The 26,495-nt window shown below is 37.1% G+C and overlaps 1 protein-coding gene across 1 annotated transcript in view; it reads left to right on the forward strand.

The window, feature by feature from the left end:
* LOC126471040 (voltage-dependent calcium channel type A subunit alpha-1) overlaps positions 1-26,495 on the forward strand; it is a 380,574-nt gene that overhangs the window by 171,852 nt on the left and 182,227 nt on the right. The window contains exons 11-13 of the mRNA XM_050099107.1: positions 7,381-7,465; positions 11,978-12,105; positions 18,923-19,145. Coding sequence (XP_049955064.1) covers positions 7,381-7,465; positions 11,978-12,105; positions 18,923-19,145 — 436 coding nt within the window. The remainder of the gene's footprint in view (positions 1-7,380; positions 7,466-11,977; positions 12,106-18,922; positions 19,146-26,495) is intronic.

The raw sequence follows: 26,495 nt of genomic DNA on the forward strand, positions 1-26,495 counted from the left end.
TGGCTGAGTCCAGACAGCTTTGTTTACTGGTGGCGTGTGAGTGCACTCAGCTCAGGTGTTGTTAACCAGTGTGATAGACTACTAAAGGATATTGTAATGCTGTTGATGAGATTATCATTTGCTCAAATGCACGTATGATTGAAAAACAGCTTTCTTATGAGGGGCGTTTTTGCTTTTAAGAAATAATTTTTCAAACTGTTATCAGGAGAACGCGCTAAAATCATCTCCCCCAGTAGTTGAATCAGCATAGGACTGTTTACACTTATCATTAAGGCACTGAAATTTCCTATCATGTGTTAATGCTTGCAGCTGAGAAGTCCATTCTCTGTAACTTTGCATGCTTTTCTTAACGCTACTCTTAACCCTAACTGAAAAATTTATGCCTTGCAACAGCTACAGGAATTTGTGAGTCACAGTATTCTGCTAACGTCTCTTTCAGTTGCATATATATTAATGTACTAGGCTCTACTTCCGAATTAAGTTTCTATATAAGCCTATAAATGTTTGTGACAGTACGTGCAAGTGGAAAAGCTTTCTGCTCTGTGTCATCTGTTATTCTGTGGGCCACAAAGTACTGTTCTAACCTGCAGCACAGTTCAGCCATGACTACACTTTCTTATCGAAACTTGGGAATGAAGGTGGTGGAAATTCCATCTCCTTTGCTGGTTCTTTTTCTGGTTAGCACTTGCATTGAGATATCCACTTATGGAGTTTCCATTTTGAAATTGAAAGTTTTCATTGTTATAACACTTTTCCATGGATACGACTAACACAACTACTGAGTGATTGTTGAGAGTCAAAGCTCATACTATTTACTATGGTATCAATTATATACAAAACATGACTCTCATTTGGAGTAGATCTGACATAAAGCACAATATCTGACAAGTATCACTCTGAATCAAAGTCCTGATCTGGGTAGTATACACTTACAAGGACACCTTCTAAGTCCAATCACAAATTAATGAATTGCTGAATAAGTGGTGGCCTTCAAAGGTGGTTGAAGGTTTTTGTCTGCTGGCACTCACCATAATTAGAAGGCTGGGCCTTGGGTCCTGAATAGTCCAACTGATTGACGCTCTAGTCAACTCTCCTTATTTGGCCGTGAGTCCCACATACATACCCATCATGCATAAGCACCCAGCAGGCAGATTGATGCCAAACAATGCTTTATTTTTGCCTCTGTAGGCTAGACTGAAACTACAACTGTAGGCATATGTTATCTTGCTGCTTATCACCTGTTGAGCAGGCAACCTAAATGACACATTCTCCATGTCCATGGGACATGGTTAACTAGTTAAAATACACATTTTTTATTCTGCAGGTTCAGACTTCTGTATTTTATTTTTTAATGATTATGTTTAGCAACTTTTTTTGTCTTGTTTATGTGCCTATTGACCACTCAACACCTCAGCTGTATAGTGGGTTGTTACCTGTAGTGCTTTCTGTTATCATGTTTAATTTTGTTTTATGAAGAAACCCTCAATCAATATACATAAGTAATTTCAAGGTCATTTTCTAAATCCATTCTATATGTATGCTGACACAAGTCACAAGTTACCTCTGCTGTTCTGAAAGTGGGTTGTTGTTCGCCAAATCCATCCATGTTGGTCATATTGTTTACAGTTACAGTCAGTGCATCTGTTGTCATTGTTTCTAATTTATTATAGCACCTATCTTCAGTTTGTTATTTTGTCACACTATTTATCAAATCTGCTTGTATATGTCTAATACTTCTCATAAGTCAAAGATGAATAGCAGATTATAGTGGATAATAAAACTAACCAAATTCCATTGCACATAGGTGATGAGTGTTCTGTTCATAAAAATGTTGTCATGCAACACCGTTGACACTCAGCTGGAATCAGTATCTACATTCAGAGGCAGCAATATTTTACAGATCTGTTGTCTATTCAGATTTACACAAATTAGTGCAAATTGGTTGGACTGAAACCCTAATAAAAAATGTTAACACCTCAGATAGACATTCATTGCCAACACATTGTTTTTCCAAGGAGTGTACTTTACAGCCGTTGTAAGGTTATGAGAAAATGAGGGTTGGCCAAAACACTGCACCAGTTCTCAGCAAGGGTAATACTTAAGTTTCTAACTGGATATTGGATGCTTTGGCTTTTGTGTTCCTCCAACCATTGGCCAATTGTTGTACTCTGTGTGGACTGTTGTAGTCTGTGAGAATGATGTAAACTTCCTTATTTCTGAATTATTCAACATTATGATCCAAATATCATTATGCATCAGTGAACAGTGTTCTATGTGAGAACAATTGTAATTCTGTATTTCTGTCCATCCTCAAAGCAGCTTCTCTATATATATCTTTCTGAGATACTGGATGAATCTTTTTTCTACAGCTCAGTGCATATTGTTGGAGACAAAAGAAAAACATGTTGGGCACATGAGGAGGACTGGTTACCACTACTCACAGATCCAGTTTACATATGCTGCATATCAGTGCAGACAAACGATTCTATGATACTATATAATTGATAAATATGCATTCGTCTCATGGGGGTACAGATTTGGATTTGTAGATACACCAGGCAGACACAATATAATTGATAAATATGTGTTGGTCTCATGGTGTACAGGCACTTTCATGGATTTGTAGATACACCAGGCAAACACAATGTCTGCATGCAGTGGATTGCATTTAATGTCATGCACGTGTTTCTTTGAGCACTTACACAAGTCTGTCTGTCATTGTTGAGGAATTTTATTTGTGGTCAGTCTTCACTGAAATATAATAACATATCTTTTAAAGCCTGCAGGCTCTCAGTGCCTGAATCTTGCAACATTGACTTGCAATTGTCAAATATTTTTCTATCAAAATCTGGCATACAACCATTTGTGAGATGACTGACAGCTGTTCCCACTTCTTACAAAGTCAGATTGTTTGTTACTTATGCAATATCTGAAATGATTTAAGTAGTTCAGTTACTCTATATTGTTTTGTTTTGTGTATCGTTTGGGCAATTATAAATTGTTACATCCAGTAAGACTTCCACACTCCTAGAAATAATAATGTTTTCTGTTGTGTCTTCTTTGTAGATAACCAGATCTGATCTATATTCACAGTATGAATTAAAACTTTAACTTTTTAAAACATTGTTGCTTCATTTTACATCATTTCAACTTGTATTATTACAGAAAGGAATTTGACTATTGTTACTGATTCAAATCATAGTGCATTACATGTGTTTCAGCACCAATAAATCTTCAAACAGAAAAAAATAGCACATTACTAGTCACTAGTGTGTAATGGGCAAGTGATTTAGAAGCGTTTTACAAGAGGAAGCAGAATCACTATTTTGTGTTTGGTTGTCATGTACACACTACTGATATCAAAGGAGTCCAAATGTTGAAACAGTTCATCATTAAATACCTATGATTTACAACTAATTAGTTCCTCATTAGCTTGAAGCCTGTAGTAGCTTTCCTTTCCATTGTGTTGTGCCATCTTTCATCAATTTTTTTTTCTTTTCTGTAGGCTGTATCACCAAACGGGGGGTGGGGGTGGGGGTGGGGTGGGGCGGGGGGGATGGGAGGTTGGTAAGAGTCTTCTCGCGATAATGTGACAATGTCATTTAAAAATGCAGAAGCAGTGCATATGTGAGGTGAGGACATGCCCTTATAATGCTCTCCTTTTGAAGGCACAATGCGTTGCAATTCCAAGCTTTAAAGTACTCTGGGGTTATTAGAAGCCATAACTAATACTTGGCTTTCTTAGTTCTTGCATCTCAAAGGAGTAAAGACAAAAATGTTTACAAAATGCCATTAATGTAGTTGCTGAGTGCTCAGTGCTTCCTAAGTGATAAAAAGTTTTCATGTTTGGAAATTAGTGTACTAAGCATTGTGCTGTCTGAATTTTCTTAATGATTGTAGCAAAATTCAGAGCATTTTTAATGGTTAGTAAGTTCCTCCTTTGAGATAGTAATTTTTCAGTAGTTTGCAAGTAATATATAAGGTAATCTTATTAATTACTTGATTGTTGGTTGTAGACTAAATATTTAGGTTCATTTATTAGAAGTTAACATCACCGCAGTTAATCATTATTATTAAAATGCTGCCAATATTCCTGACATTATAATCATTGTAGTGATTTGTGTAAGAGTGTATTTGCTTGCAGTAAATTGGATGAGACAACATACATTAGCTATCAGCATTGTATTAAGATGTTGAATGATACTTATGGCCTGGTGTTATTTGTAATCCCTCCCTAGCCTGGAGGAGTAATTACATTTATTTTCCTCATAACTTGTATAGATATGCTGTAGAAAGCACAAGGTTATTTAACAAATATGAAAAAATCTATTATTGTTTATATTAGCCATTGATGTGTTTCTTGCACAATAAAAAAGCAAAATGAAACTTGTTGTTGCCTTCAACATCATTGGTGTAAGAATGATTCTTTAATTGTATCAGTAATTACCAAACTTTGGCATGCTTTAAATTCAGTACTTCCTGCAATAAAATTGTCTATTTGTGAGTCACACATTTGGCTCATTTCTTACAAACAAGACTAATTCTAAATGATATGCTTAAGACAACAGTTGTACCCTGCAGAGTTTCAATGAACATTACCCTCTGTGACCCTTGTGACTGACAATTAAATGTTGGGTACTTTCAAACAACTGTAAGAACTAAGAGCAAATAAACAAATAAATTGTGTACTGCTATGTCTGATGGGTCTCATACATGAAACAGTGTCATAAAATAATAATTGGTAGTATAAATACACACATCAAAAAAAGTTTTGCATCACCCTGGTTCCAAGAACTGGAGATTGATGTTGACTGTGGATATTGTATCACAGACACAGTCCCTCTGACTGTTCAGAGATGTCACTAAACCTGCCCAGAGATGTAAACAAACAGCGCTTATTAGATGGAGGGCATCCGACAGCCAGTCAGTTCCAGTCATTCCACCAGGAAGGAGGTACACAGCTTGTGTTGTCTGTAGTTCAACCATGCCTAGATGTACAATACCACGGTTCGATTATGTCTGCATTGTTACTTTGTGCCAGGAAGATCTGTCAACAGGGAAGTGTCCAGGCATCTCAGAGTGAACCAAAGCTATGTCATTCGGACATGGAGGAGATATAGAGAGATAGGAACTGTCAATGACATGCCTTGCTCAGGTCACCCAAGGGCTATTACTGCAGTGGATGACTGCTATCTACGGATTATGGCTCGGAGGAACCCTGACAGCAATGCCACCACGTTGAATAATGCTTTTTGTGTAGCCACAGGATGTCCTGTTATGACTCAAACTGTGCACAATAGGATGCATGATGCCCAATTTCACTCCCGACGTCCATGGTGAGGTCCATCTTTGCAACCACAATGCCATGCAGCACGGTACAGATGGGCCCAACAACATGCTGAATGGACTGCTTAGGATTGGCATCACGTTCTCTTCACTGATGAGAATCACATATGCCTTCAACCAGACAATCGTCAGAGATGCGGTTGGAGGCAACCCGGTCAGGCTGAACACCTTTGACACACTGTCCAGCAAGTACAGCAAAGTGGAAGTTCCCTGCTGTTGTGAGGTGGCATTATGTGGGGCCGAAGTACACCACTGGTGGTCATGGAAGGCGCCGTAATGTCTGTATGATATGTGAATGCCATCCTCTGACCAATATTGCAACCATAGCAGCAGCATATTGGTGAGGCATTCGTCTTCGTGGATGATAATTCATGCCCACATCATGCACGTCTTGTGAATGACTTCCTTCTGGATAATGACATCATTCAACTAGAGTGGCCAGCATGTTCTCCAGACATGAACCCTATTGAACATGCCTGGGATGGATTGAAAAGGGCTGTTTATGGACGATATGACCCACAAACCACTCTGAGGGATCTACGCCGAATTGCTGTTGATGAGTGGGGCAATCTGGACTGACACTGCCTTGATGAACTTGTGGATAGTATGTCACGATGAATACAGGCATGCATCAATGAAAGAGGATGTGCTACTGGGTATTAGAGATACTGGTGTGTACAGCAATCTGGATCACCACCTCTAAAGGTCTCACTGTATGGTGGTACAACATCCAATGTGTGGTTTTCATGAGCAATAAAAAAGGTGGAAATGATGTTCATGTTGATCTCTGTTCCAGTTTTCTGTACAGGTTCTGGAACTGTTGGAACCGAGGTGATGCAAAACTTTTTTAGATGTGTGTAGATGATAAAAACAAAAACTGAGTTTCTTATTTTTTCTGTAACTTGTTGTGAACAACAGTTCTGTTATTGAGACACAGAAGGAAGAGAATTGTCTGACCTCCTTTATCGATTTTCAGATTTTAATTAATAAAATGAACTGTGTGTCACTAATGGATAATTACAATTTATTTTTTCCATTAATTGCTTAGGACATTTTACACTCTGTTCTTGTAATTGTCATTCCACCTTGTGCCATTTGCAGCACACACACACACACACACACACACACACATATATATATATATATATATATATATATATATATATATATATATATATATATATATATATATATATATATATAATGTTAGAGTAAATAAAATTCCACCTAAAACTCATTTCTGTAACAAAAAATAAAACAGCTCCCCGGGCCTATTTGGGGTTATCTAGGAGCTTGGTGGACAGGAATTGCACCAGGATTTCTCTTTGCATTGCCCAATCCCTTTTTTCTTTCTTTACTCAGGTGAAGCAGAAATTACATTTTTTGCTCTATTATTGTAGAGTACTATACCTGAAAATGCTGGAAACAAAAAAAAAATTGTGTATGTCTTGAAGATTTGACTCGGGTATTGGATAAACAGTTTTGTTAAATAACCTTCATTAATAGACTGGAGTATCTGTATTTATTTTCTGTTAAGAAGTAAAGTATTATTCATACTGTTTAGTGTTGTGTTGTTGAAAATGGTTCAGAGAATTTACATATGATTTTTGTTTAGCCATAGTATGTCAGTTTGATTTTCTGTTTATATAATTAGAATCACTTCCTTCTTAAGTAAAGTATTTTTCTTTATGTATCTTTTGTGTAGCTAATTACAGTTACTTCTTTGCACTTAAGCTATGCAGATATGTTGAAGTTTGATGATTGGTTAAAGTGTGGCAGTGTGTTAGATTAGTGTTTATTTTCTGTAATTAGTACTTTGTCAGACTGAATATGACTTCTCAATCAAAGTTTATAATTTTTGTTAATATAAGTAAATAAACACCTACTGCTGTTTTCGTATGACTTGTAGGTCGCTGCAAAAGTACTATTGCTCACATTCTTTAGCACATCTCAGTACAACGCAGATGACAAATGTAGCATTAGTTCTGCAACTGCATTTTATTAAAAATAATAACACAAATGTTTTGTCTTCAGGTTTCTCTCGAGCTTCCTATTTGAAATCAAAAGTAAAAAATAAAGGGGCATGTGTACAGTTCTGGAGAGCAGAGAAAAGATTCAGGTACTGTAAATTTCCTCTGTATAATTTACGTCAGAAATCTTGGATTTGTCTGGCTCTTTAAGGATTTCAGTACTATCCAAATAAAGTTCATGTACTCTAGCTTTCGATTTAATTAGCTCACCATCAGTGAATCTTAGGTCTGCCATAATGTATGTGGCTACTTGTACTAAGTAATAGTTTTGTATCTGTTTGTAATATAATGGTATTTTGAAAATGTTTGAAAATTAGATTTTTTTGTTGAAAGATGTGCAGTGTTAAAATGAACTTTGTGAAATTTGAGAAGAAGCCTGCAATTATAACAGTTTAGAAGACAAGTAAACACAATATATTGAAATTTTTTGGTGGTTAGAAGCTTCTGAATACATATGCAAATAGATACTGTATTTTTGTGTATTGGGTATAAATGGGAAAAAGATGGGAAGATGTGTCATTGTCCAGGTTTCAATTTCTGTCTGCTCTGCATTTATAATCAATGTAGTAGTCTGAGCCATTGACATTCTGGCGGCAATTTAACATGTGATTACCACTGAATGGAGTTAGAAGAATGAATGATCAATGTGGCAGGCCTTCCTCCAGTTCCCTGATTTCTTGTTTGTATGTTCTTTGCACCAGGCAGGTTGTTTTCCTTGATGATCCAAAATTGATAGTCTTTTCATAGTGGTTATTGTCTGTTACACACCACATGAGCAACTTATCTATAACATCAACACTCAGCTAGTTTTAGTGAGTTTTTCCATTTTCTCTTTGGGTAAAGTGTGGTAACTGTTGAGTGCTGCTGCCCCAACCCTTCCCTCTCCCCTATTTCTATCCCTTTCCAGATATCCATTCCCAACCCTCCCCCTCTCCTTCCCCCTCCCCTCCCCCTCCCCCTCCCCCTCTCCCTCTCCCTCTCCCTCTCCCTCTCCCTCTCCCTCTCCCTCTCCCTCTCCCTCTCCCTCTCCCTCTCCCTCTCCCTCTCCCTCTCCCTCTCCCTCTCCCTCTCCCTCTCCCTCCTCCCTCCTCCCTCCTCCCTCCTCCCTCCTCCCTCCTCCCTCCTCCCTCCTCCCTCCTCCCTCCTCCCTCCTCCCTCTGTTCACCCTTGCCATTCTCAGAGCTACTACAACCTCATGTGAGTGTAAGACATCATGTCCTATCAGACTTATTGTTTTCCTGAAAGCTGATAATTTCATATGTCCTTATAACTGTTAGATGTCAACTGTCTATGTCATTCTACATTACCCTGGATAATGTCATACAATGTGTTCTTGCTATCTTCTCTTTATTATTTGCATTCTAGACAAACAGTACATGGCATTCTGTCTGCATCAGAGATGCCCCACTTTTCCTAAAGCAAGTTGTTTTAATGATACATATATTTACCATTTGGCTTTGTTACAAAATCTGTCCAGAAAGTAAGTTTTGTTCATACTTCTTTCAACTACAGAGCTATAATTACAGTTCAGCACTTGTGTGGTAGTTGCTTGAAATCAAGGAGAAGGAGATGATGCCATTTTTTTCTCTGTGTGTTGTTTACAATGTACAATGCTTGTTTGGAATGGCAAAGTTCACTGAAAATTTTACCGATCACAGGATTAAATCTGTAATTCGTTTGCTGAATGTGAAGAATGCTAAACCAATTGACATTCATTGACAGGTTTGTGAGGTTTATTGTGCAAATATGATGAATGATTCAGTGGTAAGGAGAATGGTCGGACGGCATGATGAATGATATTGTCCAGTGCACAGTGCCGAATAAAGTAGGCATCCACATAAGGTTAATGAAAGATTTGTTTGTGCAGTTGAAAACCATAAGTTTACAATAGCCAGTTTTTCAAAAAGATTTTCCGTAAATTTAAAGATCAATTCAGCATGAAATCATTTCTGAAAAACTGAAATTTTGAAAACTGTGTGCACGTTGCTTGCCAAAATCTACTATAAAGCAACACAAAAAATACTATCTTGGCAGTACACGTGAATTTTTGACACATTACAATTAAGCTGGTGATGATTGTCAGAGTAAGATATTGAGCAGGGCTGAAACTTGTGTTGCTTATGAAATGCATGAATCAAAATGATAACCAGTGGTAAGGATGTACACTGCAACACCAGTAAAGACTGAAACCAAGCCAATCTTGAAAACCTTAAAGATCATTTGCACAGTATTTTAATAAAGATTTAGCATTCAGCAGGTGAAATTTTTAGTGCAAATATTTATTGTGAGACATCTATGAAACTGCATCCCACAATACAAGTGCCATGGAAAGTTCACAAATGGTGTTGTTTTGTTTCATGACAGTACCTGACATCACACTGTTAGCAAGACACAACAGTTCTTTTACAGGCCTTCAGCTGGAGCCAGTTTGGTCACCCTCTGTACAGTCCTGACCTTGATGACTTCCATCTCATTTTGTACCTGAAAATGTTCCTTGGTGTTCAAAAATTCAGCAATGATGACAGACTCAAATAATATTGGTATTAGCACATGACTTACAACACAGGCATATAAAAATTGTGCCACACTATGACAAGTGCCTACAAGATGGTAGGAACTACGTAAAAAGATAGTTTAAATTTGGCAATTTTTTCCAACAAATAGTTTTTCTGTACCTGTATTTGTTTTGTTTTTGTTATTAGATGGAATTTACTTCCTGGACACATCTCATATTATTTGTGTTTATCCCCAAATTAATTTTTACAGGCCAGTGGAGAGTCTTTTTTATTAAGAGGAATATGACAAACAGCATGGTTTAGTTGTATATAGAGACAAAGACATATAGTTTAAATATCAATAAACATCCTAATCACATAAAATATCCAAATTTTCTGATGTATGTATATGTTTTGCTTTGTGGGTTGATGTGTTAATGAAGGAATACTGAATTCCGATGTGTTAATGAAGGAATACTGAAGCAAGTGAATAAGTTCATTCCATGGACATCTCTCTCATTATTAAAGAGAAGAAAACACGCATTTAGAAATAGCTTGGCCTTGTGAACTATATTCCCGCTCCATGGAAGAAGTTGAGAAGGAAGTTAATGGGGACAGGGATTTTGATGTTGAATGTTATAAGTACATGAGCATTTAACCAGTAACAGATAAAGTATGATTAAGGAGGAGTCACAGAGGAGATGAAGGGCGAATCTGTCTTGAAAATATGTTGAATGAAAGGGGGGGGGGACAAAAGAATAATTAGGAGAAGCTGAAATAGTAGAGGAGGTAAACATGGGATGAGGCAGAATATTGTCAGCTAGGGCAGCAAAAACAAATGTAAAAAGTGGAAAATTTAAGCTCAGCATGTTAAAGGAAGTCTTTGGTCATCCTTTAATCTGTTTATGAGGACTTTGAACCCAAACATGAAGAAAACTGTGGAAGCTTGGCAGAAGAAAGAAAAGGGAAAGGGAGAAGTTAGCAGACATACAAAATGGAAGGAAGTAGAGGGATTGGAAGGTTGGAGGGAGGACTTGGTCCAGGATGCTGGCAGGATGAAAAGATGTATTATAGTACTAGTTGTTATCTCAACATTTTAAGGGAAACTGGTGTTAGACAAGATGATTCAAATGACTCATGTAGTGTGCAAGCTATAAAATGTCTTTCATGTTTATTGCCTCGATACAGGATATATCTGTTCCAGATAGTGCAAATGCATCTCATTGTATGTTCCATCTGATATATGGTTTGAGTAATCTCACATGTTGTTCTACCTTTAATAATAGTGGATTTGAAAATGTTGGGGCTGGAGTAAACAGTTGTATGTGGGTTCCAAATGCATGGGATAGGTTATGTAACAAGATTACTCCCAAAAATAGAAAAAGTTTGGTAAGAATCATGGTCTAGAGATTTCATAGAGTTTGATTACATTGATGTGAAAGGTTGTTTGGTGATGGAAGTTAACTTGAGGTGCTGTGGGTGGAATATCAAGTAAGGACAATCTCAGGGCTGGATAATCTGGCTGGAGATTGTCATAGTCCTCAGAGCCCAGGATGGTACTAAGTTATGAAGGTGATGCTTTTGGTTTGTTTAGAAGTAACATCTTGGCTTTAAGGAAAAAAAAGGGGGGAAGGAAATTTGTTTCTGAATGAGGCTAGTGGTATAGTTGTGAGAGAGGAATCATGGGAGAATTTGTTATTATAACTGCTAAGGCATTTGGTATTGGAGCAGTTATGTTTGCTCTGGGTACAGAAGCTATAGGGAAGGAAATGTGTAACATACTTTCATAGTGAAGATATTTTTTGTTGAGGTTTGTGTGCACAGATGTGTGAGTGAGGTCTTAGTGAGGTGGAGATCAACATGTATGACAGTGGTATGGGACTGGAGAAGGATCAGCTGAAGGGCGTGGAGATGTTTTACTTCACCACAAGTCCAGACTGCAAATCAATGAAACTGTACAAAGCCAGCATACAGCTTCTGAGTGTTAAGAAAATCAGTACTAGATATAGTGCACAAATTGGGTCCTTTAGAGATGTGTTTATTTTTTTAATTTTTTTCACTGGTAAATCAGTGGACTTTTGGATATTTTATTTTTATTTGTTTCAGATTCTGGATCCGTCATACTGTTAAGACCCAGTGGTTCTACTGGTTTGTTATTGTGTTGGTTTTTCTCAACACTCTTTGTACTGCTGTAGAATATTATGGTCAACCACAATGGCTTACTGATTTCTTATGTAAGTATTTTGATTAAAAAGTTAGCAGAGTCAAAATTTCAGTCTCACATAAATGAAATGCAGTCAATAGGGTAATGCTTAGATTTAAAAAAAAAATCTGTTCCAGTACCCAATTTCATATGCAAATTTATGTAATGGGAGATCATACTTTTTATGTGGATGTCTTCGGGAATACCTGAATGTCATACACTTGCAAAGTAATAACGTCATTTGTTACGTGTACTGAAGTAAAATAGAAGATGGAATTTCTTCTATCTAGTGAACTCATTTATGTGGTACCAGACAAGGACGCAAAACCAGATCTTTGCATCGCAGGATCCATTTCTGAAAATAGGGAAAAGGTACTGGCAGATTTGAGGTTCATATTGGTCTGTAAGGACTATTTTAATGGCTCACATAGTATAGCTATGTTGTTGAGAAGGGAGCTCCATGTCCTAATCTGTCAGGCTTACAGTTATGGAGTTATGGTCTGTTAGCAAGTTTCCTATCTGAGCATGCTCTTTTTCAGTCTCGGGGTTTGGGTTTGGAAAGGCTTGCTCATATTTTTCATAAAAATTATCTGTCTGAGACCATATTTACATGGTAAGTTACCAATATCAACAATTTTTTACTTCGTTCATTTGTATCTCGTACAGGCAAAATTATATTCATATTGTGTTCAAAATTTGGCAATACAGTAGTGACATTCTCCCATCCGGGTTTCAAGACACAGAGTTTTAATGTTGGACATGCCATTCTAGTTTGATCTTACTGTAATTTGCTTATAAAGACAAGGTACTTGATTTGATATTAGATTATCACTTTCAGTGTCTATATCAAACCTTAATGTAACTGCTGTTAATTAAGTCTTTATCTTATTGAATCGTTTGTGTGTAGGATACAAGAACCTTGAAAATATTCTGCACCTGGAAATAAGTAATCGTGTTTTATATGTGACTAACATGAGAGAATTTTAAAGTATTTCTACTGTAATTCAAAACATACAGAATTTATTCACATGCCAGTCAGGTATCAGCATCAGGTGAAATACTTTCCCAGGCCCAGTGTCATGGTAACATTACATCGCCATAAACATGATGCTTAAACACTTTATCCAGTCATCATGATTTAGTTATAGAAAACTCATAAAACATAATTCATGATAAAACTACTAGCTGAAATGGATCTTTCCCCCTTAAGGGCCAAGTGGTTTCTTTTTGGACTTATTTACATTTTTTTAAAGATTGAACTTACTCAGTGAAAAAAGGTTAGTGCAAGAAATGCATTTGCTTAAAATATTTGTCAGTTTGCTGCCAAATTTGGCACACATTTTAAATACAGGCAGATAATCATCTGATATACAGTGTGTCATGTGAAATTGAGCTCTCATTTCCAGAAGGTCTGAACATGTAATCACCATTGCTGTTAAGGAGGCATTCAGTGGTGACTAGTGTGAATGTCATTATGTTTCCAACTGTGACAAACCTTTGAATCATCTAAAATGCACTTAAAGCTCAATCATGGAGTGATCACCTAATTATGTATGTTTGAGTAGGGGTCAATTATTCCACCACAGGAGGGTGCCTGTGGATGTCACCATATTGTGTTCCAGACCAGTCTGTAACATGGGAACATGGTATCTGAGATGACATGCACGGAAAATTACTGAATTCTTTTTGTCCTTGCCAAACCTTATGAAATGAGGATTGTCTGATCTACAATCATTTCAACCAGATCCACCTACTTCAATGCCCGCAATCAAAGCAAATGTGGAAACACTTTACATGCACCAGTTCAGTCACAAACTGCACCATTGCTGTGTACTTCATAGAAGGTCTTTTGAGACCATGGTAGTGGTTGTGTCCTTTTATTGACACCAATCCTGAGTCACATCTCTTTGTATTACTGTTGTGAAAGGACAAATAAATCTCTGTTCTGTTTGAGTGTTAAATTTGGCTGTGTGTGTGTAGGGGACTGGTCTTCTGGTATTAGTCATTTCTAGTATTTTTATGAGGGGCACTGACACCACATGCCATCTATGAAAATACTGTGGTACATGTAGAACATATTGTGTTGTCTTTTAGTAGCAACCTAGTGTTTTACTATCTAGAAAATTTGGATATTTGCGTACAGGTTTGGTACATCAGAATTTGATAGATAAACTTATCTCATCAACTCTGTCACCTCAAATTTGCAAAGTTTTCTATTACTGGTTAATTCCTCCCTCCCTCCCTCCCTCCTTCCCTCCCTCCCTCCTGCCTTCCCTCCCCCCCCCCCCCTCTCTCTCTCTCTCTCTCTCTCTCTCTCTCTCACACACACACACACACACACACACACACACACACACACACACAAACAAACAAATGTATAGGTCAGCTTTTTTCTGGCTTCAACTATTTGTTAACAGCATTCTGTCAGTTTAATTTTCTTTAAGTTCCTAGACAATGAAATCTTGTCTGTTCCACTCACTTTTTCATGTTCAAGATTCTTCTTCCTTTTTGGACACTGATTCTATAAAACAAAAAATTCCAAAAATAACAGTAATTCAAAATGCAATGTGTTGAATGTAATGAAACACAAGACACAGCATTAACACAACATTAAAACACTTATCTAGATAATGTTCAACCTTATATGATGTTTTTAAATGTACAAAATGAATTTGTCAGTATTGTTTGGACTTAAGTGGAACGTCTAAAAAGGAAGGTCAGATGATTCAGTGTCAGTCATGATTGCAGATTTTTCAACTTCCACTGTCAGGTAAAGAACAATAGGGCCTCTAACATAGGTTAGGCATGCTCTACACAAAAGGAGGAGCTACTCAGGCAGCAGAGTACTTACAATGTGCACATGGTATAAGGTGGATCAAACATGTTAAAGTGGCAGAGTGCATCAGAGAAACTTTGGAGAATATCATGAGTAAGTTTCATGATCATGCTATTGTAATAGGAGGAAACTTCAACTTGTCAGCTATAGTTTGGAAGAGTCATGCAATTTGTTCCAGTGGCAGAAGTCTGCTTTGAGCGGACGGTTAGAGGACTGACTCACGAGGGCAATCCCTTAGTCCTCATAGTACCAACAAACCAAAACTCCTCAAATATGTTCATATAGAGGAGAGCATCAGCGATCATAAGGTTGTGATAACAATGATTATGGGTGTTACAAAGGATGCTAAGAAAGGAAGGAAAATATTTTGCATAAGTAAAAAGTGAGAGGGGAAACAAACTGCAAAATATCTGAGAAGTCAACATCACAGATGTAAGTGAAGCCAAAGCCTAATTGACAAACAGACATTTTAAAAAGCCAAAATGAGCATTAGAAGAGCAATGTGAGAACCATACAATGAATTCAAAAGTAAAATTTTAACAATTCATCTGATGAAAAATGTTAATAATTTTGGTTGCACATAGTAAATGGATCAAAACCATGTACTGACACTCAGTGACCATATTGGCACGAGCATGTAACATGACAGGAGAAGGCCCAAATACTGTATTCAGTCTTCTGAAAGCTGAAAAGGCAGGTATTGAGATAGATAAATTGATCAGTGGTGGAAATATGTCTTGATCAGCTGAGATACCTATGAGATTCTACAGAGATTATGAGAATGAACATGCTCCCATTCTAGCAGCAGTTTACGTAGGTCACTGGACCAGTAAAGGGTATCAGGTGATTGGAAAAAAAGGTACAGGCTGTACTCATTTTCAAGAAGGTTCCTTGGACAGATGCACATAATTATAGGCTTATACTATTGACATTAATCTGTTGCACAATTATGAAATATGTTCTGTGATAGCACATTATAACTTTTTGGCTAATGAAAATCTCCTCTTTAAAAATCAGCTTATATTCTGTAAACAAAGATCTTGTGAAACTCTGCTTACTCTGTTCATCCAAAGATCCAGAGCACCATAGACAATGGTGCCCCAATTCATGCTGTATTCCTTGAATTCCAAAAGGCATTGCTACAGTTCCACCTAGTCATTTAGTGAACAGAAAAGGAGCTTACCAAGTGCTGGCCCAGATTTGTAACTAGATTCAGGGCGTCCCAGCAAATAGAACTCAATATGATGTTCTTAACAGGATGAAATCAACAGATGTAAAGATAATTTCAGGAGTACTCCAAGGTGGTGTTATAGAGCCATTACTGTTTAAAATATATGGATTGTCCATGTTAAACATATAATAATATAAAATGTAATAACTTGAGACATTATGGAGATATTTATTGGTGGTTTGCTTCTACAAGTATGGTAACAAAAATGTTTTCTGTGTTTGTTTTTGGCAGTTGATACCATGTGCACGTGTGAGTAACTGCTCTATTCACCTAAAAATGTGTCAGTAGTCATGTGTACTCTGCAGTAGAAGGTTTTGTATGCACTTTCTCTAGTCTGTTACACTGGTACAGTGTCATTTTTGGCATGAGTATGGAGTGCTACCATGCCATTTTGCAAACATTGCAAGGAATTTTTTGGATCATGAGTTCTCATATTGCTGGACTGGGAGATGTAGTCCATTGATTACCTGGCCACTCTGGGGGCTTATCAAGAATAAAGTGTACCAGACACCAGTTCATGATCTACGAGATCCGCCTTGTTGCACCTATGCGGCTATCGCAAATGTTACACCTGAAATGCTGCAAAACTCTTGGAGAAAAGTGGAATACAGATTAGATGTCTGTTGAGCTATAATGGTGCACATATCAAGTTGTGTTAAGAGTGTAAAAAAATATTTTGAGTCATCAAACTTGTGGATGTATACTGTCGATAAATATCTCAATTACTTCTCAAGTTATTACATTTTATGTTATTATATGTTTAACCCTGACACCCAGTACATAAATGATCTAGTGGAGAATGTCAAAAGCTCCATGATGCTTTTTGCAGATAATACTGTTGTCTGTGATATAAAAGTGTGAGTTCCGTGACATTTTTGCAGATGATGCTGTTGCCTGTAGGGAGGTTGCAATGCTGAAGACTGTAATATAATGCATGAAGGCCTGTAGATGAGCCAATGAGTGCTGCAGGGATTGGCAGTTGACTGTGAATGTAAATAGATGTAAGGTATTGTTTATAAATAGGCAAACAGATCCATTACTGTTTGGATATGCAATTGTGAAAAGTCGCTGGAAGCAGTAACAACTGTAAAATACCTAAAAGTATATGTAGACAGTGACATAGAGTGGAATGACAATGTAAAACTAATTGTAGAAAGAGTAGATGTCGGACTTATGTTCATTGGGAGAAACTTAAGAAATGTAATGTATCCATGAAAAAGAACTGTAATGTATCAATGAAAGAAGTAGCATAGAAAACATGTGTCAGATTGTTTCTTACGTATTGCTAATCATTCTTTGACTCTTACCAGGTTGAATTAATTGAAGAGATTGAAAAGATCCAACCAAGAACAGCAATTTTCATCATAGATTTCTTTAGTAAGTGTGACAGCAAAATGGAGATGCTCAAAAAACTGCTACAAAAGAGGTGTTATGTATCATGGAGAGGTTTACCATTGAAATTCCGACAATATACATTCCTGGAAGATTTAGATGAAATATTATTTTTTTCCCATATATACATCATAAAATGATCATGATTAAAAACAGAGACATTGAACAGCTTTATTAACATTCTTCCCATGTGCCATTCCCAAATTTCGTGGTTAAAGGGGGAAATGATAGTGGTATCAGAAGTATTCACCACCACACACTAGAAGGTGGCATATAGAGTACAAATGTAGATATGACTGTAGAATAAATTAAAAAATAAAATTATACAAAACATGATAGTGGAAATAATAAAAAATAATAATAATAGTTAGGAACTGAGAATGAAGTGAACTGTCAGTACACAGTATGTATAAGATTCCAAAAGATTAGACTTTAGTTATCTCCAGGAATGTGAGTTGTGATGAAGATAACACACATCCTACAATAAGAAGATCATCTGAAGAATGTACTTGGCCTTATGAGAACATTTGAAGAAATCCTGATTTTTGTACTAAACAACATGTGCCATGACTCAATACTTCCTCATAATACACACTGAGATCAGTATCAGTTCTTCATTACCTCTGGCAGCCTGAGTGACCGAGCGGTTCTAGGTGCTACAGTCTGGAACCGCGCGACCGCTACGGTCACAGGTCCGAATCCTGCCTCGGGCATGGATATGTGTGATGTCCTTAGGTTAGTTAGGTTTAAGTAGTTCTAAGTTCTAGGGGACTGATGACCTCAGAAGTTAAGTCCCATAGTGCTCAGAGCCATTTTTTTTCATTACCTCTTCTTTTTGCATATTTTACACCACTGTGGGCATCTTGCTTTATTGTTGCCCTCAGTTTCACTTTCTTTTGTAGAGCATTTAATATCAAGCATTTTCTCCAATTAGAAAATAACTCTTCACAATGAAAATATTTGGTAGAATTTTTGAAATGTTTTTTAACTACACTAGTCTTTATTGTTGACTGCTTTAATAATGAATTTGCCATTTTGAATATTACTTCCTTGAATATGCATGGACTTTGCTTTAGGAAAATAAGCTTATTTTTTCCTGTAAAAAAATCTTTGATTTAAATAATTGGTAAAGTGGATGGAAATGGTTTTTCAAAATTTTTGTAGGCTATTAGTCACCATTAATTTTTATCTGTGACTTGCCAAAAAGTCTTGTTGTTGATGCCCTAATAGTACATACGATAACTGTGCATATTGTTAAAATTTACTGTGATTTGTGTGGTCCACTTAAAGTTCTCATAATTCCTCCAACTTTCCAACAGCATTACATTTATGTTATATGTATTACATCTACTGAAATTACTAAGAAGTGTATGTATATTCTTTTTTCAGATATTTCTGAATTTGTATTCTTGGGTCTTTTTATGATGGAGATGCTTATCAAGATGTATGCCCTTGGACCTCGAATCTATTTTGAATCTTCATTCAATCGTTTTGACTGTGTAGTGATCAGTGGCTCCATCTTTGAAGTGATATGGTCTGCTGTGAAACAAGGCTCATTTGGTATATCAGTTTTACGAGCCTTGCGCCTTCTAAGGATATTTAAAGTTACAAAGTAAGTGAGAGTGCTTTTTTTGTGTGTGTTTGCTTTTGAGAGTCACTGCATGCGCAGGAATTTGTTCTTTAATCCAGAAAGAAGAAATTTTGAAGCAAGATAGCCTAGAAGGAAATGCTACAAGAATGGAATCTTAATTCAAGAATCCTTTTTTAATGGGAGTGCCAACTGTTTTTTTTTATTGCAGTAATTTAACTGTATGTGTATGATGTTGCATTTTATAAAATGTATGATTCTCGTCTCAGTAAAGTAAGTATTTCAGGTGGCATGTAAGTTCATTTCTGAAGTGTCCTATTTGACATTTTTTGATGCAGCTAACAACATACAAGCTACAGAAAGATTGGTATATTTCAGTATTAACTCCATCATCTCCCTGAACACCTCATATTTAAATGACCATTAAACTCAGTATCTTGATGTAACAGTATGGAGAAAAACCGGTGCAACTGTAACAGTGTTGAACTGAATCTTTTAGATGACTAACAAGTTAAATACTTTATTGTTTTCAGAGAATAATGTTTTTTCCAAAACCTCATTTGCTTTCAGTAAATGACAAATCAAATCATTAGATACAGTGATAAGATTTATATTATTTGTATTACTTTTACATAGTTTCAATGATGTTAGTATAATTTACAGCAGTATTTTAATCAAAAATGAATTGAACTGGAAAAAATGCTACTTCATGTTCTTCAGCAATTTATCATAGGAGACTTCTGAAATGAACCTTGCTTGTATCATCTTATATGACTGTCTTCGTCTTATTACTAAGTATAACCATGGAATTATGTTAACTGAGAACATGTCAGTAAACATGGATTTGTAAGCAGAGCACATACAGTTGTAATAGAAGCATTGATCAATTCTGTAATTTCATTATACGCTCCTGCATTATATATCTTCCTCTGTTGTGAATTAGAAAGTAGACATTTTGGAAACAATTTATTTCAAGAATCAGTAAAATAAGATCATCTGCAGTTTGAGTGTACCAGCCAAGTTAAACCTTTTACAAATTTCCTTTTGCCATGGAAATGTTTCCATGGACAGACTGATTTGGCCTAAATGTCATAGACCTTCCAGTTGTTTTGCTGGAATGTTCCAGTACCTTTGCCAGTAATAAGCTGCAGAATGCACAGCAGACATTTCTTTATTATTTATACTGAACTGAAATACTGATCATAATTCAGGTATACTTGCCAGTCATGACCATTGTTTAATATTGTAATATTGTATACTAACAAAGGTTTTCTTTGTGCATTCTGATTATACTTTATTTGCTCTGCAGCCGGTAAAAATAATGTTTATATGTGATAGACTGATAGTACTTCAGAAGTTTTCATAATTAGACTGATGATGAAAAAATTGCAACACCAAAAATAATTAATGTAATTTCAGGAATACACTTGTCTAGATAACATATTTAAGTGATTAACACTGCAAGATTACCATTAATGCAAAAGTAAGATAAGCTATTGCATATGTGAAATGCTGGTACAGTAATAATTGGTATAACCACTAGAATGTTGAATTCAAGCATGCAAATGTGCATGCATTGTGGTGTACAGATGCCAAATGTCAGTTTGTGAGATGGAGTTCCATACCTGTTGCACCTGGTTTGTCGATACAGGGATGCTTAATACTGTTTGTGAATGGCTCTGAAGTTGTATGGTGATGTCCCATATGTGCTCGATTGGAGACAGATCTGGTGATCAATTAGGCCAAGGCAACATGCCAACATTTGGTAGAGGCAACATGCCATCACTCAGTAGTGCACGTTGGGTTACAACAGTGGTATGTGGGTGAGTGTTATCCTGTTGGAAAACACCCCCTAGAATGCTGTTCATGAATGGCAGCACAACAGGTTGAATCACCAGATTGAGGTACAGATTTGCAGTCAGGATGCTTGGGATAAGCATGAGAATGCTCCTGCTGTCATACAAAGTCACACCCCAGACCATAACTCCAGGTGTAGGTCCGCTGTGTTTCACACGGAGACAGGTTGGTTGTGGGCCCTCAACTGTCCTACTTCTAACCAATACACAGCCATCACTGGCACTGAGGTACAACCAGCTTTCATCAGAAAACACAACAGACCTCCATCCTGCCCTTCAGTGAACACTTGCTTGACACCACTGAAGTCGCAGAAGGCAGTGGTTTGAGGTCATTGGAATGCATGCTACAGGGCATCTGGCTCAGAGCTGTCCTTGAAGTAACCAGTTTGTAACAGTTTGTTGTGTCACTGTGGTGCCAAATGCTGCTCAAATTGCTGCTGCAGATGCAGTACGATGCACCAAAGCCATACACCGAACACGATCGTCTTCCCTTGTGGTAGTGCCATATGGCCGTCCGGAGCCCACTCATCTTGTGATCATACATTCTTGTGACCACTGCTGCCAGAAATCATGTGCAGTGGCTGCATTCCTGCCAAGTCTTTCTGCAATATTGCAAAAGGATCATCCAGCTTCTGACAGTCCTATTACACAACCCCATTCAAATTCAGTGAGGTTCTGATAATGGCGTCTGTATCACCTGAAAGGCACTCTTGACTAACACTGCCTCAGCACATCCAATCTCAAAGATAACTGATGCTCATGACTGTTACAGTGGTTATTTAAAGCAAACCTGATTTGCATCCTCATAGTGTCACAACTAGCACCTGTCTTACGTGATTGGTGCAAAATTTGATTTGTCATCATGAGATGGACAAACATGCCTACTAAGTTTTGTTTGTGTCACACAATTCCTTCTTGGTGTTGTAATTTTTTTCCATCACTGTATATTAGTAATATATATTTATTTTATATCATTTACTGCAATGTCTGGCAGATATACTTTATTAGCAGGGAAAAATGGTATTCCATGAATGAGTTGAAATAATATGAATGCCTTCAATTTAAGATACTCTAGGATCACACTTGAATTATTAATAACATAAGGTATTAAAAGTAACATTTCAGAAGTTATCTAGTAAAATCATTGTAAAATAATTGTTTGGTGAACTGTAGGGCATTTTTGTTAAACTGAGCATGGGCCCCTATATATCCTTATTAGGTTACAGTTAGCACTTTATGACATGTTTCATGTCATATCCCTATATTTTCTGTTACCTACAAATTAAGTCATGTATTCTATTTATACACTTTCTATTCTTGTGTATTCAGGCTTAATTTGAATTTTCTTTTGTTGTACGTTACTGCCTCGAATTTGCAAAATAGAGGGAAGGGGGAGGGGGGGGGGGAGGTGGTAGACTGTAAGATATGTGCATATTCATTGTTTCAGTGATTCTGCCAAGCCACTCAGTGTACCTTGATGAAGGAAACATTGGTGAGTCTTATACGCAGAATCCACAAAAATAAAAATACAGTTTAGGAGAAGTGGGAGGATGTTTACAGCGTGTTTGATTTAAAAAGTATAACATCTGTTTTACATGTGATTAATCATGGTACACATAACTTCACAAAAATTGGCAATTTTTAATATCCTGTTGAGCACTGTTATGAATGATATGCAGTATATCAGATTTTTAGTCTGTGGTAGGTACAGCTTGAATTGGGAATACTCTACAGGAATGATCCTGACAGTATTTCAGAGCTATACCAAGTAGTGTCCATTATGCCCTTCACCATACTGCATGAAACTCATTACTCATGTGCATTAACATGTAGTTTATTTCCTACACAATAGTTGAAACTGAGTTAAGTGTAAGTAAAAAAATGTTCTCCTGATGACAGCTGTGGTAAAACTATTTGCAACCTAAAACTTCACTGTTAGTGATATCAGCTTTTAGCCCAACAATATGGGTGGACTCGGACGTCTGCAGGAAATAATACTGATAATAACATAATGAATAAATTTTGTTACCATTAAACAGAAGGTTAAAAGTTATCAGAAGCTGTTATTCGGTGTATGAAACAGTAGCAGTAGTAATGCAGAGATGCACCCTCAGTCCTTGGAGAAGGGTTGAAATGCCCAATGGTGTCAGTACTGTCAGACGTGGTGAAGAACATCTTCCTGTTGCTCCTCATGCTGCAAATTGTCCTTCTTGACCATGAAATGTGTGGAAATTGACACCCCAGGGAAAGGTTGGTTTTGTTGACACCTCCTGTGACACGCCTGTGGCCTTTTCATACTGGTTCTGCATTGCAGTGTGTTTGGAATGTTTTTCTTGGTCATTTATAAGAAAACCACATGATCTCAACACCAGGTTGTGATCTCCATCATAGAGGCTTCAAAAGAAGAGCTAAAATATGGATAGTAGGAGGTTTAACAACATTCTCATCATGTGACACCTGCACCGTCGCATTGGACCTAATTGTGGTGAAATTTGGTGACAGTGACATCGTTAACCCACTTTACACATCGCATGAACTTCTGAGCTATGGCCTTTTTGCAAGTGTTGACACCTTGCTGTCTGAAGCATCATCAAACCTGAGGGAGATGTCACAGGGTGCCATGCTTTTGCACCATTACAGAGGAAGCTTGTTAGCACCTTTGAGCCAAATTTCAAACTTAACCGTCACAATGGATGGGAATTATGGGGTTTTGAAAAAGTGATCCTGTAATTCTATTACGCAGTGTAGCATAAGGTGTTAAAGCATAGCTAGGAATATTGTGCAAGCAGAGAGAGAGCAGCATAACAGATGAAAATAAAGCTGAACCACTGCTGATAAACAAAAACTGAAAAAATTTAAAACAAGCATAAAAGAAGTGGTCAGTAAATTCAAAAGCTATAATTTACCTGCTGAGTTGTTGAAAAATCCTAGAAGGTTTCAGTCCTGTGCAGAATAAATCAATTGAACAAAGATGCCTGACCAAATCTTTTTGTATATGGTGTCACTGAAAGAGGAGATAATAAAAATGAAGTCCAAAAAACGTAAGTCTATCAACCAGATTTGCTTCACTGAGGATGATCACAGTGCAGTTCGTAAGGCCACAGGATCTGATGTGATATCTCTTAATTTCCGTACAGTATATGCAGATGAACTGGCTTCACTTTTAGCATGAGTTTACTGTAGGAATGTGGAACAGTGGAGTGTGTTACATGATTGGAAAAAGGTACTGGTTGTGCCAAACTATCATGTTCTCAAGACCAATGCACAAAACTGTAGACCTTTATCACTGATTTCAATTTGTTTTAGAATTAGCTAACATGTTTTATGCTTGTATATGACTTTTCTGGATACTGGACAACTACTACATAGGAATGGTGTCAGCAAGTACCAATTGTGTGAAACCCAGCTGGTTCGTTTTTTAAAAATTATATCCAAAAGGCAGTAGATAGCAGAAATAAGTTGATTGATATGTTTCTTTGTACTCTGAAAGCCTTCATTATAGTTCTGCACCATCACCTAGTAAAAAAATGTGAATATGGAATATTTGAATACACATGTGATAGATGTGAAGACTCCTGATGAATAGAGATGAATGGGTGTCTGTGTTGTCCTCATCATTTCATCATCATTCACAAAAGTGGTGAGATTGGACTGAGGAAAGGTTGGGAATTTGTATGGGCACTGATAACCATGCAGTTGAGTGCCCCACACACCAAACATCATCATCCTGATAAATAGTACTCTCTATATTATTCTCAATGCTGGGGTATTGTCAGAAGTACAGGTTACTGTCCGGTGTACATCAAGGTAGTGTGATAGAGCTTCTGCTATATATGTGTATACAATCCAAGATAAAAATTAAAAAAAAATGATGCAGCACCAAGGAATTATTCAAATGGGATGGAAATCAGTAGATGTGATGTACGTGAACAGAAAAACGAATGATTAAAATTTCAGAAAAATTGGATGATTTAATCGAGAGAAAGAGCCTCACAAACTGTGCAAGTCAATGACACATTGGTCCACCTCTGGCCCTTATGCAGGCAGTTATTCAGCTTGGCACTGATTGACAGAGTTGTTGGCTGTCATCAACATACTTAAGTCCCTCATAAGACCCTGGGTTCTGGATGAATATGAACTCTGGTGAACTTAGTGGCATAAGAAGAAGATGATGAGTCAGAATCAGTAACTGGCTGCTGCTCATCATGGTCACTCGATATCTGAATTACATTTGTGAAAGCACATTGAGCTTCAGAAGCAATCTCAAAAGATTTAGCAATCTTAAAAACTTCACTAAAGCTAGGAATGGATGTTTCTAATGCTTATGCCATGACTTCCCCCCTGGGGGCTAGATGCACAACTAAAACAAAATTCAATGATTTTGCTTAGGAAACCTTACAACTGTGGCAAGTGAAACTCAACTGTCATGCGAGACCCTGAAAGTTAGCCCATGGTATGTGAGACCATCCCTGTTGTTTATGACACTGATTAAACTTCAGCCTAGCTGCTACCAGATATGTCTGGTGACCACAGTATTTGGTTTCTGGTACATGTAATTCATTAAAAGATAAATCACTGAGGTTTGCAAGTGGTGCAATTTCTACACAATTTCATATAAATTACGCCTAGAAGACAGGAGTCGAGCACTTTTCTGCCCATTGGAAATGCCGTAAATAAGACAGTGCAGTTCAAAATGTCAACGGTATATGTCCCAGCTATGTAAAGCCTCATCAAAGCTGGCAAATGGTGGTAAGGTGTTGCCGTAACCACCAACTTATGTTTTTGCTAATGACACAAGAGCTGCAGGATAGCAGTATGCTATTCTACATCTAATGGGTGTCTGGGAAGCAAGGATGAATTTGAGTTTTGCGCCATTTTGTCATATGGCGGTTGACAGCCATGGTTTTTTCATGTTTGTTATCTGTGATCCTTCGCATTAATAGCCTAATAGCTGTTGTGTGGTGAGCATTGTGTTTGATGTTTATTTTCATTATGAAGCAGATGACAACTGAGCAGTGAATCCAAGTGATAAAAAGTTATTACAAAAACAGTGAAAGTCCCATGACAACCGTTCATGAATTTCTTGTGACACTTGGATCTAATGCTGCTCCAACTGAATCTTCAGTTCAGAAGTTGATCCAGAAGTTTGAGACAATGGTTTCTGTTTCAAATGTTAAGAAAACAGGACAACCACATTCTATTTGAACACAAAAAACATTGCTGTCATGTGTGACAATGTGACAGTTGAAGTTATCATCAAGTTCAGTGCATGAAATTCTTTTGAAAGATCTGGCAATGTATGTGTATGAGATTCAACTTACATACGAGATCATGGATCCAGATCATGGAAAGAGACATTGATTTGCTTAATGGGTCTTAGCTCAACAAGCAGAGAATGAGAAATTCACAAAAATAATCATTTTTTCAGATGAGGTGCACATCCACCTTAGTGGGTACATCAATAAGTAGAACTGCAGAATTTTGGGTAACAAAAATCTGTGAGTGACTGTGGAAGATG

Source organism: Schistocerca serialis, chromosome 3 (assembly GCF_023864345.2).
Source record: "Schistocerca serialis cubense isolate TAMUIC-IGC-003099 chromosome 3, iqSchSeri2.2, whole genome shotgun sequence".
Lineage (NCBI taxonomy): Eukaryota > Metazoa > Arthropoda > Insecta > Orthoptera > Acrididae > Schistocerca > Schistocerca serialis.